The sequence below is a fragment of the Chaetodon trifascialis genome, chromosome 14, assembly GCF_039877785.1.
Source record: "Chaetodon trifascialis isolate fChaTrf1 chromosome 14, fChaTrf1.hap1, whole genome shotgun sequence".
NCBI classification, from domain to species: Eukaryota; Metazoa; Chordata; class Actinopteri; order Chaetodontiformes; family Chaetodontidae; genus Chaetodon; species Chaetodon trifascialis.
In genome coordinates, this window is record NC_092069.1 from 22,352,178 (window position 1) to 22,368,971 (window position 16,794).

General features: G+C 42.2%; 1 protein-coding gene across 3 annotated transcripts; it reads right to left on the reverse strand.

The window, feature by feature from the left end:
• Positions 1-1,164: 1,164 nt before the first annotated feature.
• Positions 1,165-14,276, reverse strand: ptbp1a (polypyrimidine tract binding protein 1a). Of its 3 annotated transcripts, none has more exons than XM_070980026.1 (16): positions 14,208-14,276; positions 13,332-13,385; positions 13,015-13,045; positions 9,049-9,109; positions 8,712-8,884; positions 8,109-8,255; positions 7,597-7,767; positions 7,138-7,248; positions 6,770-6,950; positions 6,485-6,565; positions 6,128-6,285; positions 4,664-4,697; positions 3,481-3,573; positions 2,891-3,107; positions 2,527-2,604; positions 1,165-2,295 (listed from the first exon to the last, which is right to left on the reverse strand). In XM_070980026.1, the coding sequence occupies exons 1-16, from the start codon at positions 14,213-14,215 to the stop codon at positions 2,163-2,165; spliced, it is 1,731 nt and encodes a 576-aa protein (XP_070836127.1). In that variant the 5' UTR covers positions 14,216-14,276; the 3' UTR covers positions 1,165-2,162. The 3 variants fall into 3 exon arrangements, with proteins under 3 accessions (XP_070836127.1, XP_070836128.1, XP_070836126.1); XM_070980027.1 differs by lacking the exon at positions 14,208-14,276 and adding an exon at positions 13,612-13,715; XM_070980025.1 differs by lacking the exon at positions 14,208-14,276 and having other exon boundaries at positions 13,332-13,460.
• Between the last annotated feature and the right edge of the window lie 2,518 nt (positions 14,277-16,794).

Here is a 16,794-nt window from a genome sequence, read left to right on the forward strand (position 1 = left end):
TCTCCCACCCTCTAATCCTGTTATCCTGAATTTAAGAAAGAAATATATATATACTGGGTTTTTAGGCACAGTCCAAGACTGCAGTTACTTTCAATTGACACATGCCTCCGAGCTGCCCTCTCACAGGTAGGGTTACCTGAATATAATGGGATAAAGGCATCTTTGTAGACAGGTAAGATTAAACACACCTGAACGAGAGGTAAACAAAGCCAACTGACCCGGCCAGACGTAATTCAGCCTCAGATTAAACACTCGAGGAGTCAAGGCACTGCGATAATGATCAAACCCAGCCACTACATACAGGTATCAGTTAAGCTCAGAAATGATACACATGTAAATGCTAACATTAAAAGATAAATGAATATATGCGTCCACATATAGATGAACATAATATGGTTAAATGAGGCCCCAGACACCATTGTTCCTAGCGAGAAAGGACTAAATAGAGGTGAAGGGGGACTGTAAGACAGGAAGGCCGGACACAGCTCTACTCCTGCCACAACACACCTAACAGAGCTACGTCACCAAGCAAAAATATCAGGCATCTAACTGACTTACATTCATAGTTTCTACATACATGTCATGGGGATATATGCATACAAATCCTTAGAACAACATTTATGCTTAAAGAGGAAAAGACTGAATGAGCCACTTTCCCCCATTTTAGCAATGCTGGTACATACAGTATCAAAAGGCATGGGGTGGGGGTGGGGGTGGGGAGGGGGGGTGGAACAAAACAGAAAAGGCATTTTGAGAGCCACATCTTTCCCAAATGACACCAGAACATCGCTTTAGGCAGTCTGGTGGGGGCAAAGTAAGGCACAAGGCTGTAGACAGATATTCAAAGAAACGCGTGTCCTCATTGGAAACTTTAGATAGTGGTATGGACCCCCCGAAGCAAAGAGGTGGGCACTTACAAAAGGACAAAAAGAAAAATGGATACCAGGGAAATTAATTGCTGGGTGGTGGGTGCTGTGAGCCAAAACAAAATCCTTTGTCTCAAACCGTTTCTGACTGGCCAAACAGGTTCAAAGTGGCTTTTCAAAAAGGCGCACACACACACACAGATATATATATCCATACGATCATCACAGTAAAAGGAATGCTGAAGTGTGTCTGGTGTGGATACGATTCATCCACATAAGCAAACATCCATGGTGGAAGGTGTTCTTTTTTTTTTTTAAGCGATTTGGTCTAAAGTGACAGTTCATCAGCTGCCCCTACTTCACCTCCAAGGTAATAACATATCTCTTTGCAGAATGTTGCCCGTTTCCCAGGAGCGCACTTAGAGGTTTGTGATGGAACAGATGAACAATACGGTTTGGGTACCAGGAACAGGTCCTGAACTGGAACCAGTTCCTACAAAACCAGGGATTAGATCAGAAACGCGCTTTGATTCCACTTACTGACTCCTGAGCTAAGTTTTGACTGATTGGTTTACCGATGCATGTGGATAGTATTTACTTATTAAAGGCAGGACCTACCGCTTAAAGGTGTAGCTAAGCTTCATAAAGCAGAGTAGAGACACAGGAAAATGTAACTATGCTTAAATAACTTCCTTCAGTGGAGAAGTCTAACGTACCGCAGCATGGTACAAGAATGCAGGCCAAAGCCGTAATGCCCCAGAATCAGCTAACGCGAGCAGGTCAGGCTCACAGATAAATAAGTGTAAAACAACAAACAATCAATTCGTTCATGACAAGAGGAGAAACTCACATTTGCCTTCGTTTTGAGAAAAGAAGATCCTGTGCACTGCTCTTGCTCAGCAGCTCAGAGTTGTGCATATTTTCACAACACGACTGCGTTGAGACAGTTGGATGTACAAAATTTCCTCTGGAAGGAATATCCTATGTTTTAATTCAAAATACCTTGCGTTTTATGCTGAACTGCAGTTTTGTGACAAATCAAAAGGAAATAAATGCATTTGTTGTAAACGTTTGGTGTCTTATAATAAAAAGCCAGGAATCAATAAGTAGAATCACTTAAATCCGCAACCCAAACCTTTTAACAAGAGGAAATAATTAAGACTGGGGGTGAAGGGAGCAACGTTCTACAAAGAACCACAGCCATAAATATGTAAGAGTGACCACTTCCACTGAAGGCAACCTTGACTAAAGTGGCATTCAGGTGGCAGCAGACTTGGAGGGAGGAAGAAAAGGCACTCAGATGGTGGACTTTGAGAAGGACACTCGAAGGTGGTGGTTCTCTCCCAAATCGTGGTTGTGGAACTCGATGAGGGACTCAATTGCCTCCTCGACTGAGCCCATCTGGATCAGGGCCATCTTGCGGTCCTTCCTGATAAAACATGAGAGAACAGAGTGTTCTGAAAGTGTCGATGTGCGGCTCTCTTTTGCTAAGGCTGCTACGCTGTACTTCACAGTCTGAGTGAGCTGTCTTGTTCAGCATTGAGGAAAAGCAGACTATGAGTAACGCTTCATCTGGAGGTTGCAGAGTGTTCTGAAGAAAGACAAGAACTCAACCACCACTAAGGACATAACAATTAAGTGTGACTGGAATGAGACTTACTGAAAGAACTTGAAGGCCTTGACTGTGGCTCCTGAGCTGGCAAAAAGCCTCCTGAGGTCATCCTCCACCACAGAAGGCCTGAGAGCAGAAGGGACAACAGAGTCAACACAGAGCATTTCTGTGGCTTTACACTCCCTTTATTTATTTGCATTAATTTACTGGTATGCTGAAACGGGACACAAGAGGCATCATTGAATCTAAAACACACCTCTAGTATAGCATGTTTAGAAAATACTGTCACAACTACGTAATCCTCAGAAACCAAATCAACACTGAGTCAGGACAACAAAGGAAAAAGCTCCGGGCACAAAAGCTGGTAGGGAGAAACCGGGAATGAAAATGAGGCTCTTCCAGCTGCACTCACGGTATGTTGGAGAGGTGGAGTGTTGCGGAGGGTGGGAAGATGTTGGAGTAATTTTTGGAGCCGGGCTTCTTGAAGCGGTGCAGCGGTGAGTTGCTGTAGTCCTTTGTGAGGCCCTGGTCCTCGTGGCCTTCTCTGGGCAGCTGCACTGTGGTGTGTTTGGAAAATGCCACACGCATGTCCCTGCCATGAAGACGCTGGCCATTCAGGTGGCTCATGGCTGAGAGAGAGCATGAAGATAGTCAACACTTGCTTGTGAGATTGCACACACATATGACTTCATACATCTGAGTGTGTAAGTCAACTTTCAAATTGTTGGACTTCAATAAGACACTTTAATCTATATTAACTATTTAATATCCACTGGGGATAATTTAATTGATTTTTAATCCTTGATACATATGCATGACACGTGTCACATTTCAGTTGTGAATGAATGATAACAGTTGAGCCATCTGTTTGCTCAGCAGAGGCCCACTAGGTAAAGGCTCCAAACAATGTATGGTAAAATGATGTGAATCAAAAACAAGATGAAAGAAAATTCCAGATCAAAGAAAGCCAGCAGTGATTTTGCAGGGCTGGAGTGTAGCTACCTAGCTGAGCCTGTGTGCCATCAGACATCTGGATCAGAGCATTCTCCTTCTTATTGAACAGGATCTTCACTCTCATCACATCGCCATACACACCTGAGGAGGAAGTGGAAGGTGTCACAACACAAGTGCAACAAAACGTGCCGCAGCCTTAACAGGATCCACACAGCCAATCACAGCAACGAAAACAATTTAAACCATCAAATCAGGGACATTAATATTCATACTGCTTCTACATGAACACTGGCTGATTATTAACTAATTGTCAGTCTATTCTACTAAATTTCTGTTTAACTGTGCATCTCTAGATCTAATCCTGCATAAGCCCTCTTAGATAACAATCACACAGATGGTGACAGCTAAAATGGTTATGCTTGAGAAGGGGGAGGCAGTGATTTGAAGGCAAAAAAATCAGAGCAGTAAAATGAGTAGTTCTGATCAGTTTGATCACTCTACAGTGAAGAAAAGGTTGATTTCTTGACCGACTTGAGGGCCTAATAGAGAAACATGCAAGAATAAACTAAACATGCACATACCCACATTAAGAGTAACTGAGAGAGACTGCAAAAGAATAATATGGTGACATAATCCGAGGGATATGTCAACTCACAATTACTAAAGAAGCAGCAGCACTTCATCTATGTACTATGTTGCTGAGTGACTCGAGGCAACCACAGAGAAATCATCTTAACAAAAATGAAATTTGATGAATTTTCATGGATTAAAATTGGACCGTGCGGAACCAAATAAAGTGTTGACTTTTATCCTTTTCCTGAGGGTGATGCTTTGGAATTTAGATCGGCTTCTCGCCTGATTCCTGAACAAAATGATTCCCACATTTCTATTTAGCGCGGCAATATTTCCATTGACGGGCTGCGCTCTTTGAAGATGAAGCACAAATGTTTTATTTTGCCCACGGACAGCCAGCCGACGCTGTTAAAAATGAAATGAAATGCTGCAGCTTTGTGTGGTGTTCTCACCTTACTTTCCTCACACAAACTCACAACAACCACAACAGGTCATACAAACCCCCAACAACCGACACCCCCACCCTTCATAGCCTTGTAGCCTGATGACCAGACATCAGTGGTTAAAAAAAACCAAAGCCAACAACATGAGACAAGACATGCCCACCTTGCGAGGTAACAGTAGTAATAAAAAAGGAGATGAAAGGATGATAACGTACCGAAAAGAATAAAGAGGCAGTGTGGCGTAACGCTCTTTAGAGACAGCAGGGGGAGCAGCGGGGCAGGGGGCCAAAGGGGGATAGGGAACAGGGGAGAGGGGAAAAAAGACGGAGCGGAGTGGAGGACAGTGGAGTGGAGTCGGGACATGTCCGCAGGCCACAGGCAGCGAGGTCCACAGGAAGGCCACAGTACCATGGAGGAAGGAGAGGAGATGAGGGACGAAGAGAATGAAGAGAGGACAAGAGGAGAAGGAGAGAATTCAAACAGCATGAAAGAGGAGAGAGAAGAGAGGAGATGAAGATGAGGTGAAGGAAAGAGAGAAGATAATGGAGGGACAGATGATAATCAGGGGACCAGAGAGGTGCCAATGTTGTGTTTTTGTTGTGTTTTCAATTTGTGGGTGATGTCCAAATTGGGGGCGATGAATTGGGGGGAAAGAGGGTTGGGTAGGTGGAAGGAGGAGTTGGTTGAAGTAGTAACAGAGGAGTGGGCAGAGGGGCGAGGAGGACAGAAGGAACAATTGGTCGTGGGGCGTGCAGTCAGTTGGCAAGAGTTGAGGTGAGGGGGGGTTTTAAAACAAAAAAGAGGGAGAGGGGGACAGAGAAAGAAGAGAGAGAAAAGGAAGTAAAAAACAAGGTCAGTATACACAAAGAAATGTAGTGCTTCAGACAGTAGAACTGGCTAAATTAAAATGCACTGTCACTATGGGAACACTAGGAGAAAAAGAAGAGAAAAAAAGATTAACAATGAAATACAGAAAAAGGCAGAGACAATATGTACTTTTAAATTACATGCTGTTTGTTTAGATTTTCTAAAATTACATTATAATAACAGTCAAGTGTGAATATCAATTTTTATAATCCTGTTCCGGCTTAAAGGCTGATCTTAAAGTAGACTTGTTTAATGCAATGACTACATTACTACAGTCGATGTAATGAGTGTAACAGACTACTTATACATTCTACACACTATATATACACGTATACATATATATAAACCTAAATTGTGGACATGTGTTTCTTTAAAAAAAAAATACAAAGAAAAAAGTAATATTGTCTCTCCAACAACTCAAGAATGATTTCAACTAATGGACAAAAATGAAGATATGAAATGGTAAGTTAAAAAAAAAAAAAGAAGTTAGTGTTTTGAATAAACTTAAAATTCACAGTGAGCAAAGTGGCAGGTCAGAAATGCAGCAGGTTTGGTCAAACACAGAGAGGTCCTGAAAGAGAAGAGGCTCTGAATCGATGACCCCCTTTTAATTAAAAACAGTGGTAAAGGTACTCCAACTAGTCTGATCACGTGGGGTGATGGGAAATGGGGGGCAAAGCACTGGAGCTCTTGAACAAATGGATCCAGGTTCATGAACCATAGTGTAAACAAATGGCACTGTGACATCTGAACAGTTCTTAGCACTGCACTGACAGAAGCAGGAGCTGTTTTAGCCAAGTGAGTGTACTGACCTGAGGGTTCAGATTGCTGACCAACAAGACATTGTGTCCCCCAGAAGGAGCGAGCCCTGACAGCCCGAGCCGGCTGGCGGCCGCTGCTGCAGCCGCCATGCTACCATGGCCCACACCCAGGGACGCCAGGGCACTGGGAATGCCAGGCACTGACAGGCCTAAGAGGAACAAAATATGAATTACTTTGAGCTTATTACTCTCCTCTCCCTACTCAAGAGGTCTGGAAGAGGGATATGAAAAACATGAATTGTTGGCATCAAGGCCAATTAAATATCATGTGTAGCAAGCAAATGTTTGCAAAAGGGATAGAGATCTCATAAATGGAATAGCACGGTGAGAAAGAGTTTGTGTACCGACCTGCTGTCTGTTGGATGGCAAAGGTTGGGGGGAAGGCATGGGCTCCACCATAGGGAGAGGCTGAGATTATGCCGGGCGCAGCTGGAACAAGGGGCAAAAAAACAAAAAAACAAAAATAAGAACACAACCATCTCCATCAAATCAATACTTGAAATAATAACGAATAAATCAAAGAAGCAAAACCCAGTGACACTAATTCAAAGGCAACTGGACTATGTATAGACAGACGTGTTAACGTTTATAGATACGATCAGAACCACACACAATAACTTCTTCCAGCCCTACCAAATGCAGCAGCTGCCATGGTCTGGTGGTCAATGGAGGGCTGGGAATCCGCAGTGGGGAGGTCTGGCCGGGTATAATCCCTACTCTTATCGTTGTTGTACTTGACATTGAGGCTGGTGAGCTTGGAGAAGCTGATTCTCAGGGTACAGCAGGCATTATAGATGTTCTGTCCATCCAGAGACTGAGACAGATTTGGAGCATTAGACAAAGGACCATGTATGTGAAGTGCTTTACACTGATCAACTGGTTCATTGGTCATACATAATCCAAATCCTACTGCAAAGGTTAAAAAAATCATCCAGATACCCAATGGTAACAAGCTCAGACTGAAACATCGGGACAAAGTGCATTAGTAGTACAAGTCTCACCAGTTTGGCGTGCTGCGCTGTCACGCCATCGGCATACTGGATCAAAGCCTGGAACTGGTTGTTCTTAGTGAAAGTGATGATCTTCAGCACAGTGCCGAACTTGGAGAAAATCTGAGGAGGGAAGACAGCAAGATTAGGGACAACATCATGACAGCACTCTTTTCATCACTTCACTGGAAGACAAACAAAGGAAATACATTTGCATATATATTCTAACAACAGTCCCACTATTACCAACATGCATAATTTGTTTATGTAGCGCTACCCGATCTGCAAATTCTGTTGTAATAAATGTGAGCCACAGACAAGCATTTCATTATGTAAATACCATGGGTCACTTTAATGCCCACCATCCAAAGTACAGGTCTGTTTAAAGATTAAAAATGAAGTGACAAACCTCGAGTACACAGTCGAAACTACTAGGTAACTGTTGTGGCTCAGCCAAACTACAAAACATACCTGGTGTAGTACATCCAGGGTGACAGGGTAGAAGAGGTTTTCCACTATGACTCTGAGGACAGGGCTTTGGGCAGCTCCTCCTCCGACGCTAGCTGCATCTGCAGAAATGGCCATGCCGCCCATTCCACCTCCGTGCAGCGCATTGACTGCCTGCAGAGCTGCCTGGGCACGCTAAGGGGAAATGACAGAGAATCTTCTAAGCATGGACATGAAAAGTATGAAGTAATAAATGAATGCATTAATGTGGGTAACAATTCTTTGTTCAAAGAAACTGCCCTTTTTTAAGCATGCTTCAACAAACTTAAGACACAAAAATTACACTGCACTTGAGTAATTACAAGGATCACAAAGATTAGACCAATACATTTGTGACTGGTAGAAGGAAGAAATCTACATTTTCTGCATTTAACCAACACCACAACTCTTAGCTTCTCACAATGACTAGAGTAATCTAAGCCTAAAATCTACAGACAGCATGAAAGTGTGTGTGCATGTGTGCGTGCAGCCCTTACCACTTGGTTGGGGGAGTTGTCTGTCTTGAGCTCCTTATGGGTTGAGTATTGCATATAAATGGGGTGGTTTCTGATGACAGGGGTGACAGAGGAGTAGTAGCTCACCATGGTCTGTGCACACTCTTCGCTGTTCAGTTCCAAGAACGCCTGCAGGGGAGGACAAGAGAAACATTAAAATTGCTTCTCCCACCACATATAATAAGATGCCACTCTGAGACTATATTTATTAGGTGTTATTAATAATTTAGTTGGTTATAAATCTTTGTAATTATGAGCATTTCACTGCGCATCTGTCTATTTTTTGCTAAATCTCATTTGACACCTTTGTATGTTTTGACACAGAACTGCAGGTAATAGAAAATAGGAGATAATGAAGACATTCAAGAGGGATTCAATGTCTTCCTCCAGGAAATCTCAGCATGTAGAATTCTCATCCTACCCACTAAACCACGAGGATGGGACAAAAGGGACATTGTCAGAATTTTCAGGTCAGGACAGAGGGCTACGAAAGCCGATCCCTCCCCCCTGGCTGCAAGAGAAATTTCACCCAGGAGTGCAAGCCATACAGGTTTAGTGGGCAGACCTGCATGGCTCAGTCCTTACCTGGTTTTTCCCTTTCAGCATCAGCAGATTAGTGACCTTCCCAAAGGGCAGTCCCAGTCCAATAACCTCAGCCTCATTTATGTCGTTGGGCAGCTTGCGTACGTGGACCACACGTGACGGAACACCAGGACTGCGGACGTCACCTTTGAATTTTTTGGTGTCGTTGCCATTGGCTGCAAGATTAAAAAAAAAAAACAGAGGCAGATACAATCAGGGAGGGAACAGAAGGCTCTGGTTCTTCCTGAATAATGGATTGATCGTCATGGCAACACAAACAAACCAGACACGACAAGCACTTCAATAAAAAGGATTCACCCCTCCATGGCAACCCCCCTACCTGAGTTCATGATATAGGGCCCGTTGGATATGCAGGAAGAAAAGAGTTCGTCGGATCCCCTCTGCAGAAGGAGAGAAAACAATGGTTCACTTCAGTGCATTCACCAATGAGGGCACAGCATGGCAGGTGGAGAGCATAGCGCTCATATTACTGAGCCATTGTGTGATAAAGCAGGAAGTAATCTGATAACCAAAAGAGGATTGAGCAAACACGCTTGAGAAGAACTCCACCTTCCTCACCAGGAAGAATTAAGTGACCCAGCTTGTCAGCAGGGATATTTGACTTCACATTATAATCACATCTTCCCGTTTCATTTAACAGTACTGTCTAGTTCAAAACCTTAAAGTCAGTAAGGGTGGGCCAGTATATCTGGGTTGAGGCAATGTGCCAAATTATCATTTTTTACCACCAGCTACAGTCAAGGAAGAACAGTTACTATTCAGCTGTAAGCACACAAGTCAGTAATAAAAGCTCATGTCAACAGCAGCTGTCAGTCAGTACAACTCATCTTCTCATAATTCTTATAAGGATGAAGGATAACACACTGAGGCCCTCTGGATGGGGATACTTCCAGCTCACACTACTTTACTGTCTGCTGAAACAGCCTCATCTCTCTCTTCAGTAGATATAAAGTGCTGTTTCAGGGCTGTTTGTGTGTTTGTGGTTGTGGGAGATGAAGTATAGCAGTCACAAGCAGTGGCTCAGCAGCCTAAGCTCTACAGCACTCTACAATGAAGGTCCTGTTCATGTTGAGACTAGGGGCATTGTTACACGGCAGCACACACACATATGGAGCCCCAAGGACACTCTGGGAGTTGAAGAGCCCCGGAGCCCTTTAACAACAACCAGTCTTGCAGGTTTGTTGGCATTCTTCTCCACCTTGTGAATCTTGCCCTTTAAATATGCAAAGTGGTTTCCAGTCAGGCAGCAAATCTATTCATCAAAGGTAGGAATTAAGGAATTGTCAAAAGTTAAAGTATTGATACTTTACAGAATTGTCAAAAGAATAAATTATTATTACAAATGTGTTGGTGTATTTTAGGTGACCTTTTCTGTACTGGCACTGTGTGCCCGCCACTGTACTGTTTAGATTGTATCGAAGTTTAAAATTCTGGTATCATGAAAATCTTAGCAGGAAAAAAGGCGATCCGAGAGAGAACATTTGGTGGTGCCTCTGAAGACTGCAAAGGAGCGGTTCGGGGTACTGAGTCAGTTACTCTGAGAACACAACACTGTAGGCAGTAGTATAAACTACCCTTTGACTTCCAGATGGTTTGGCTGAGTGGGTCACTCTCACTCTGAGGCCCACACAAACAGGGTTTACTCTCTCAGTTCATGAACTTAAAGCGACAAGCGACATTCCTATGCCTTTTCGTTGAGGATTCAGGATCAGGGCCCTCCTACATTGGCCAGCATTCAATCTTTGCGTAAATGGTGTTTTGTAGTTGGTGGGAAGAAAATTAAAAACAAACCAATATTTTTGTTATGATAAATGTGCAAAGGGTAGATGCAAACCATGAGAAATGAAGGAAGTGGCTCCAGCCTGACTCAATGGTCGTAGGCGGGCTGTGTCACATTATCAGTCAGCAGACCAACTCCAAACAGGAAGAGCTGAAAGATCAGGCCTGCTTCCAGGGCTTTGCTAAACTTCCTCCTGGGGACTGATGGTTACTGTTCCATGGCAGACGGACTTGCTTTCTCTCTCTCCCCCGACTTCCCCATTTCTAATAATAACCACAGAGCTAAGGCAGCCTACAGTGCAGAGCAAGAACATAAAGTCATATACAAACCAGAGGACTCCGTAATAATGGACTGAAGACTATATCTCTGTATAGATTTTGGGGAGGGAGTACGGTAGAGAGAACAAAAGTAAAAGTTACAAAGCCAATGGAAGAAAAACAGATCTTATAAAAGGTTTGTAACTTGATTCCAACACAGTGCCAAACCTGTTTCTCCAACGCAAACCCACTAAATGTGTATTGACTTGTTCACATCCTTTTGTTTGCTCAAGACGCTGACAGTATAATGGTAACCTTCAGGAGATGATGACACATTACTGGCCAACATACTGAAACTGTTGAGCAGCTTCCTCTCACTAACAATGGTCTACCTTGAACTTTACTTTAAAAAGTAAAATGCAACCAAGGCAATTTCCCTGCACCACACATGTCACACCTGGTTTGCACCGCATTAAAGAAGGAAAAAGAACATGGCATCTCAACCTCTAATGAAGCACTCAACGTGGGAAATTGGGATCTCACAAGGCTAAATCTGTGAGGATTCATTGGTACTTGTGTTGGCGTCTGCAAACAACCTTATTTTGGACTTTGCATGGGGGAGGTAATCTCTCGGGAAAAGCACAAAGGAGATGAACACAGGTACAGACATGTTTGTTCACTCTGATCAGCCTTTGCCAGTGGAGGGGGCAGGGAGCTGTGCCTCATCAGGGGGCTGGAGGGGGGAGATTGGAATGCAACCGCGGAATGCCAGACACTCTGCCCAGACGGAATAATTACAGATTCCAGCAAGGCAGCGCTCCATAACTCAGCATCATCATTACCATAGCACATGAAATCCAGAAAACAAGAAAAGTTTAAGAAAAAAGAAATCACACCAGTAATCAAATCTTCAGTATTGATCAGATCCTATTAAAATGCGCATTGTTAACAAGCTGAAAAACAGGCCTGAAACTAATGGAGGGACTGGGGTGTGTCCCTGTTACGGGCGTGTGTGTCAGAGTGCTTGTTTAAACAATGTAAAGACCTTTGCCCAGGAGGATGAGAACTGTTGCGGGAGGATGGTTACAGCCCTAAGTTGAGTTCAGTTACTCCACCTACACATAGCTGCCGCAGGTCCTGTTACCAAGGATTACTACTTGAGTAGGCATTTTTATTGGGTATGCAAGTTAACAACCAGCAGTTTGCCAAAAACAAACATGTTCCTGCTTCAGTAAGTCTGCACACATCATTTGCCAACACAAACATGTTTAGAAGAGTCAGTTACATAAGCACGCAACAGCTCCCTCATCACAAAAAAATCCTAAGAGCAGGAAAAAAACGCATTTGACAATACTTTGTTGATTTGTTTCACTGGTCCTGGTTGAGTTGTCTTGTAAGGAACTTGTGAAATGAGAATGAATAAATAGTAAGGGTCGGGGCAAGATTCAGCTACTTTCTTAACATTCCAGTAAGGCCAAAAGGCTATTAAGGAACACACAAAAAATAAACAGGAAGTTTCATTTCCCAACAACCACATAACCCAACAGAAACAAGACAGGAAAACATGAAGCCCCACCTCAGATAATCTATTGTAATTGAATTAGAAAATATTCTGTGTACACAGTCTTGGAGAGATGCTGCAAACTATACGTGCTGACCATTTGGTTGTATGTCATAAATCTTTAACAGTAGAGCCAGCATGCAACTGCAAACTCATTACGTATGAGAAATGGCTTTGGACAGCAGTTCTGTAATTATAGAGGAAGCTCTTGCAAACTGACAGGCTATGTTATTCCAGTTACCAATGTCGGCACAGTTCTCTTCCATTTCCACTCAGACTTAAATCAAAAATTTCTCAAACATCTGTTTGTTAGAAATTAATTTGGCTGCAGTGAGACAAAAAAATCCCTGACACTGTTAGAAAAACATAAATACAATAAAAACTCATTATCTGATCTCAAAGCTGCAGAAATTTCAACAACACAAATGTCTATGTTTAATTAATCAATTCATGGCAAAATGTAGACATTATTAAACTACAAAACATACTGAATCTCCAAACCGACAAATGATTCAATGGGTATCACAATCATCACAACTCACAAATATACAACTACAGCATTGAGATTGCAAAAACCACAACAGCAATTTTACAATGCTACATACAAATTTCTACTCTTAGCATTAGTCTGATAGGAGAGACAGTTAAAAAGGCAGAACTGCAGAGAGATGATTAAAAAATGCCTACCTTTGTGCCAACTGATATGTCATGGACACTGCTGTGAAAGAGAAAGAATGTTTATAATCGTAGAGGAAACACAGAAAATTCCCCACAGCCTATAACCTATCACAAGATCACATGAAACACTTCATCATAACAACACAATCTGGTAAACAATGGGGAAAAACACAGCCCTTGCAATTGAATAACATAGTGCTGTGCAACCAAAAGCAAACTGCCTTCCGCACTCAGGTACGAGTACGAAGCTTAAAATTCAAAAAGCACCTCAACATCTTAAACAATGCCAGCAAAAGACAGCCATGCAAAATAGACTAAATACTTACTCAATTTCAGGGACGTAGCCGGATCCCAGAGGGTACAAGTCAGCGTCTAGACGGCTGTAGTGGGTTGGCAAAACATTAAGAGTGAACATTTACGTGAACAGAAGTAAGATTAATGATGAAACAAATCTATAATTACAATTTTACGTTACGCGTATCGCTAAACCAGTCGACGGCGAAATTCACACCGCCTTGAAAGTCCTTTAAACTGTCGAATTCAGGTGATCAAACGACTAACGTTAGAAAACGCTTGATTGAAACGGCGGACCATTGTGTATCCTACCCTGTTTAGATAACCCGGTGTAACGCTAACTTAGGAGTCTCTGATTGAATCAACGTGAAATGCTCAGGCCAGACATCTTCAACATGGCCCTGGCACTCCGCAGACAAATGAATGCGGAAATGAGACACGTTGCTTTAGCTAGCGCTCGAGCTCCCGTGAAACCAAGTTAACGTTACCAAGGTACTATTAGCCACTGTTAACTACTGACTGCGCTAGCAAACGACGGAGTACTGCCAGTTTGTTACTGAAATGTAAAACTCAAAGTTCAAATCGTAACTCTCATTAAGTTACGTTTGCTTAGCGTTCGTCCAGGTTACAGAGAATGAAAAGTATGTCCGTTAAACGTTCACATAACTAACGTTTGCTAGCAGTAGCGATGGCTAGCAGCTGCTAGTTAGCTTACGCTCCTGCTAACTGTTGCATGTTTTGATGAAAAAAAAAAAAACTCTTTCAAAACTTTCCCGGTCTAACGGTTAAGTGAAACAGCTATCGGAATCGAAATATTTTAATAAGCAACCGACATATGAAACGAAATTACTCGGAGGTCGGTTTGTTTTAGGAAATTTAGTCTTAAGTGTCGGTTCTTTTTCACTTACCCGTCCATTGCACAAGAAAAAAACTGCAGGTCTGAAGCGAAGGTAGGGCGGCAGACTTGCTTGATTTTCTTACAAAATGGCTGAACACACGGAGGCGAGCGCTGATTAGTCCAGGCACTCTCAAGAGCCAAAAACAGGCGGGGACAAGCCTCTACTTGAGTCGCGATTGGACAAGACGACTATCATTTCCTGAAAAAAGAAGGCCGCGGCAAATTTCCAGTACATGATAAGAAGCACTTACAATTGATAAAGTTTTATGCGTTGAAGGCGCACACTGATGAATATTTAGGAAAAAGTTTTCAATTGTGCATTTAAATTAGCACCAGTGTCAGCTACACTGCTGTTTAAAGGAGTAGTAGCTGAAGTACTGAAAACTACGAATACTATAGAGTGAAAATACTGCATTGTTGGTAAACAACTACATTCAAAATCGTACTTTAAGTAGCTCTGGCTTCTGTAGGCCAACTTGAAGTAACAAAAGTGAAAGTGCTCATGCAGAAATATGTCCCATGTTCATGCTATATGTTTTGGTATTTTGGTATTGATATGCATTAATAGGCCTCTGTAATAGCATTTATTTATAAGCTGCATGAATTCTACTCTGTGTGCCAGTGGGTATCTAAATGGATCATTTCTGAATAAGATGCTCACATGTTTTGAATGCAAAATATTATTTTGCAAGGAAAGTAGATTTGTAGTAAATTTAGCTGTCAAATAAATACAGTGAAGTAAAAAGTACAATACTTGCCTCTGGAATTTAGTGGAGTAGCATGAAAAGGAAATTGTCAAGTGAAGTATGGGTAACTCAAAAGTGTACGATACTTGAGTAAAAGTGCTTAGTTTAGTTGATTTCACCACTGTAAACATGAGACAATTTGCTGAAAATCAGGAGTCAAGCTCGAATGTTTGTGTACTGGGTTAACCATCCCCCCTGGTCAGCGAGTGTTGGGAGAATTACAATTCCAGCTGTAGATGTCTTCAGTGGAAAAGGAATTCTACTCCAGCCTACATAGCCCACAAAACTAAGTCGTCATGATGACTATCACTTTGTGGACTCATTCATGTGCAAATGGTTTGAAGTAGTCAGAGCAAATACTGTAAAGCTGCAAAAAGCAGATGTCTGGGCTGACAATGCAACAGAGAGACATCTATACTGTAAGGCAGTGTAGAGACCAGCAAGAGGTCACCAACATAACCAGTTTAACGTCAGGTTCAGCTCAAACACACATTATATAAATAACATGAGGGGTATGTGCACACTGTAATCAACCAGAGTCAGTTGAACCTGTGTTATTAAAAAGTAATGTACTGGTATCTTCTCTGAAGGGAGCAAAACATGATATGTCCTCATAAGGAGGCATTGTGAACTAGTCAGAAAGAAAAAGATCTTGCAGAGGTTGTTTGATTCTAGATTTTCCTCTAGTTCATTTTGCCTATAGTGCCTCAAAATCCAGCCAAGTAGGCAGCAGTAATGTCCCTACAAACTGGCTAATTTACACAAAGAAACATGTAATTCTTTAATTCATACAGTCAACTTCCCAGTTTGTGTTGCTGTTTTTGGAATTGAGGTGAAAAAAACGAATGTTTGGCTGTCTGAAGACCTATAGTTGAGAAGTCAGAGAAACTCAGATAAAGTGGCTAATGATGCTTATCCAAAGTGTCACATGGTGATGTGTGTGAATAAGACGTATAATTTGTTCCTGGAAAGCGTGAGCCATGTGCAGCTGGTGCCAGGGCTACGTGTTGATTTGACAGTTACCTGCAGGTATTCGGAGGGAAAATGAGTTATTTTGGGGTGAGCAAGGTTGGGTTTTAAAGAAGTTTTATCGTTTTATTACATTTTGTTTGTGTGCCCACCGTAATGTGTGTGTCATACTGGCGTAGCTGATATGCAATAAAACTAATAACAGAGGAAAGCTAATGACTGGTACCTGTTACAATAGCTGCAATTAAATTTACCCTCTTAGGCCTGATAGGGATGATTTGTGTGTTTGGACTTCTTATCGCAGAAACTGAATGTTTCCCTTTCAGATTCATTTAAAATGAAACTTTCCATCTCCTTTTTTATTCCCAGTGACTTTTTATATTCCGGTGGTCAAATCCAGGACAGTTATGTTTTTCTTCTGTGCCTGCGTGTTCGTGTGAATGTGGAAAAGCATTGTCATGGGCGTGACCTAAAAACCTCACACAATATATTCTGTGTCCTGTCATGTGGAACACGTCTGGCACTTCCATTAAATGGTAAAATCTGACTCACGACAGAGAATGTGTCTACAAACTGAATATGCCACATTCACGCTGGGCTCAAGTAGATCTTTTAAATTGTTATTTATCGGCAGAACTGCTGCAGCATAAAGAAATATAATTATAGCTGTTCTGATGAATAGTGCATGCCTGACCTCCATCTGAAGAATGCCTTATTTAAATACCCCCCTGTCTTTGTCTCCATAATTACCCCATCCCCTGTCTGTCTCTCTGTTTCACACACACTTTGCTGGATATTTGAGAATATTCAAACTAACTTACAAAACAGTAGACGTGTGCCCTCCAGTGGTATGTTCCAGGTACTGCACTTTCCTGCAGAAAT

What these genes read in the sequence shown, in the direction of transcription:
- ptbp1a (XM_070980025.1), bottom strand. Translation starts at nt 13,420, where the DNA reads ATGTTCACTCTTAATGTTTTGCCAACCCACTACAGCCGTCTAGACGCT. An exon ending in GGCTACGTCCCTGAAATTGA is followed by an intron (nt 13,046 to 13,331) that starts GTAAGTATTTAG and finishes TCTCTTTCACAG; the next exon opens with CAGTGTCCATGACATATCAG. An exon ending in CCCTGGATGTACTACACCAG is followed by an intron (nt 7,249 to 7,596) that starts GTATGTTTTGTA and finishes TTCCCTCCTCAG; the next exon opens with ATTTTCTCCAAGTTCGGCAC.